At 39.9% G+C, this 3,492-nt stretch overlaps 1 protein-coding gene across 2 annotated transcripts in view; it reads right to left on the reverse strand.

Moving 5' to 3' along the window:
* Positions 1-3,492, reverse strand: part of epas1b (endothelial PAS domain protein 1b) — a 100,328-nt gene that overhangs the window by 8,430 nt on the left and 88,406 nt on the right. For both annotated transcript variants that reach the window (XM_014027802.1, XM_014027801.1), the window contains exons 8-11: positions 2,471-2,618; positions 2,167-2,375; positions 1,865-2,079; positions 1,474-1,587 (exon numbers count right to left, since the gene is read on the reverse strand). In XM_014027802.1, the coding sequence (XP_013883256.1) occupies positions 1,474-1,587; positions 1,865-2,079; positions 2,167-2,375; positions 2,471-2,618 (686 nt within the window). The remainder of the gene's footprint in view (positions 1-1,473; positions 1,588-1,864; positions 2,080-2,166; positions 2,376-2,470; positions 2,619-3,492) is intronic.

The raw sequence follows: 3,492 nt of genomic DNA on the forward strand, positions 1-3,492 counted from the left end.
TTTTTTTACTTTTTATGTCAATATCAACAAACAAAGCAACACCCCCACCTCTTTTACTACTTCTATTCACACAATGTAATTCATATCCATTAATTTGAAAATTTTTTATATTTTCATCATTCAACCAAGTCTCTGAAACTGCTATTATACTGAAATGTCCATTCAACCGTTTTAAATAGTCAGTCATTTTTGAAAAATTTGAGTTCATACTTCTACTATTTAGGTGAATTACAGAGAAGCTTGCATCTATCATTTTACTATTATTAAATTGCTCTTCATTATAATATTCACACTCAATAGCTGGAAAAGGATCTGCAGCTATCAGGTTTRCATCATACAGCTTAGATTCTGAAATGTCATAGTCATACATTTATGCTGTTTATTGWATTTAAATATAGAAAATCAAATTTGAAGAACTTAGTTAACCCATGATAATGTAAATCATCTCACTGTTTGTCGTGCATCCTCTATTTATCCACTATTTACTCGTCCAGTTGCTCTAAGGATCTAATCCATAGACCTCTGGCATTTTCAGGRGCATCCTTTGGTTTAATGTAAACTTTACAATTCATCGTCCATGTAGCSTGAATTTTATTTTGTTTCTTTAATGTTCTGGCTTTTTTTGCAATTTCTGCATTCTTTTTTGTGAGATGTTCATTTATATAGACACTTGTACCTTTCAAATTTTTTCCTTGTTTAAGCAGATCAATCTTATGTTTTCTATTAGTGAACCGAATAACTATTGGTAATGGTACTTTCTTTCCTCTTTGGTTTTTAACTGGTAGAGTATGACAAGTTTCAATGTTCTCTTTTTCCACGTCAATGTCTTTACTTTGCAGAAATGCAATGACCTGCTCCTCAGTTGTTGCTTCATGTTCAGAGTTAGTGTCAGACCTACTTCCTCTCACAGCTTGGGAGTAGCTTGATCTTATTTCCAGTCCTGATATCAAGACATCGTTTATTCGAGAGTATTGTTCTAGGTCTGCTACTCTGTTTTCCARAAAGTCAATTTTCTTTGCTTGTTCCGCAGTTTGCATTTTTAGCTGCTTGACTTAACTTTTGCAAAGATACAACTCTGTATACAGTTTTTGAAATATCCAATTTGGTGTGGTAGTAGCTGAGAGTTCTCTCCTACATGTATTCCATGTGAAAGCAGATTGTAGCAGACTAATGACTTAAAAAAAACACCAAGAGAGTAAAATCCAAACTTTTTCACATCCCTTGAATCAGAATCAAAGGTTTTCACTGATGTAGACAATCATTTGTATAAGCACTGACAAACCTGTAACTCAACACAAGTTGACCTGTAAGATTCAAAACCAAAAATTTCTTCAAGAAGTTTCACAGAAACCAGCTAATGATTCACAGCTGGCAAGTTAAGATTTAACTTTTTGGAAAATGGTAAAACTACATTTTACAGACTGATGTCTGAATAAATAAGACACTTTGTTATTAGTAACTTTGGTTTCCCACCTCAGTGCCTGCAGAGCTGCTGTTCCCCTCTGTGTCCAGAGCAAACAGCTTCTCAGTGAGCTCCAACTTCAGGTCACTCTCCACTGAGCTGTAGTAATCACCTGGACTGCTGGGCTGCAGACAAAGAACAGAAGAAATTAGATGAATGGATGGCGGCAAGAGGAGCACAGACAAGATACAAAAAGTGGGAGAAAAGACACAAAGAATAGAAGATGACGGAAGCAACATTTACTGCTAACAGCCTTTTCCATCCAAATATCCACCCCCGGTATTCTCATACACTTTGCCCACTTTTACTGAGCTCACTGAACAGAGAAAAAGGAAACTACGAAACAAACCCATTCAACCAGTGGCTGACTAATCTTTTCAATTAGACAATCATTGTCCTCACCGTGGAGCAGCTGCTGAGGCTTGGAGTGGCGCTGCCCGACGGAGGATTCCGCTGCATGGTGAATGAAGCCCTGTTAGCCACGTCCCCTGGAACTGCAGAGGCAGCAGAAGTGTGCTTGTGGCTCTCGCTGGGCCAAGATGGAGGTCCCGGAGGGGGCATGGATGAAGATGGAGTGAACTCTGCTGCCTGCTGGGACTCCTCGAACTGAGGGGGACCTAAGAGGACAAGTCCAGGATAAGTGCTAATCCCTGTCATTTGTTTTAAGTCTATAGACTACAGCCATTACACAGGGCATTACTGACCAAAGTCCAAGGAAATTATTGTGTCTCCAGGTGTTGGAGCAAGTTGAGCAAGATCCTCTGGTTCTTCTTTCAATGATGTGAAGAGGGAGTCTCCTGGCTCTCCGTTCATGCCCACTCCTCCTGGAGAGAAGAAGCTGCTCATGTGTTGCGGCTTGAACAGAGCCTCCATCTGCTCCAGGGAGAAAATCACTGACTTGTCCTCAATGTCGCTGCATAGTCGGGGGGGACACACGAGAATTTAGAGGGAGTGTACAAACCAACACCTATTAAGCTTCTATAAGCTGTTTGCCCAAGTAGGGCTCACCTGAGAACATAGTTGATGCACACAATACACTGCGGCTGAGAGTTGCGGCTGTTGTAGATGACCGTTCCTTGAGTCTCCACCCAGACGTAGCCACCATTCTTTGCCAGCATACGATACTGTCCGCTCACTGCCTGACCTTTGGTGCACACTGTAGACACACAAATGTAGAAAAGAGATGATGAGCATGATGTATTACTAGCATATTGAAGTATAAGACTTACATTCATAGGGAAGTTTACCGTTTTAATGCTTGGTGTTTATGTACCAGGCTAAAATAAAAATGATCTGATGGTATTCATTTTCCATTCTGTCGTAGATTTGCTGTTGTGTTTGGTATCATTGTCCTGTAGCATCATGACCTGGTTTGGTCCAGACTTCAACTGTCAGACAGTTGATCCCATATTTGATTCTATAATCTTTTAGTCTACAGAGAACTTCATGCCCAAGTCCCATGGCTTCAAAACAAGCCCAAATCATCACACCTCCAACACATGCTTGACAGTTGGTATTGGTGCTTGTGTTGAGATTCTGGCTGTGTCCAAATTCAGAGGCCGGGTCCTCTGAAGGCCGAATTTGATGGCTGCTTATGTCACAGCGCCGCGCCGGAGGTTGTCCAGATTAGAAGACTCCTCCGATGTGTCCGACAAATGAGTCCTTCCTTTGCCCCAAATTTAAAGGGATCCCCGATTAGTTGTAACATTAGACTTTATATGATAAACATATACTTTAATGTAAAATAAAGAATGTAAAAATACTGTAGGATGTTCAATCTTTATCATTTTTAAAATAAAAGTTTAAAAAAAATATTACACGGACGGGGCTATTTTATTTACATGCAAAGCATTCTGGGTAAATGATGACATCAACCAGGTCCACGGTGCGAGGCTGCTAGCAAGCTATATCCACCCTGAAGGTTAATCTTGGACAATATCTGATGATCGAATTTTTTAAATGAAACCAGAAAAAAAATATTACACGGACGGGGCTATTTTATTTACATGCAAAGCATTCTGGGTAAATGA

Source organism: Austrofundulus limnaeus, unplaced genomic scaffold (assembly GCF_001266775.1).
Source record: "Austrofundulus limnaeus strain Quisiro unplaced genomic scaffold, Austrofundulus_limnaeus-1.0 Scaffold684, whole genome shotgun sequence".
Taxonomy (NCBI): Eukaryota; Metazoa; Chordata; class Actinopteri; order Cyprinodontiformes; family Rivulidae; genus Austrofundulus; species Austrofundulus limnaeus.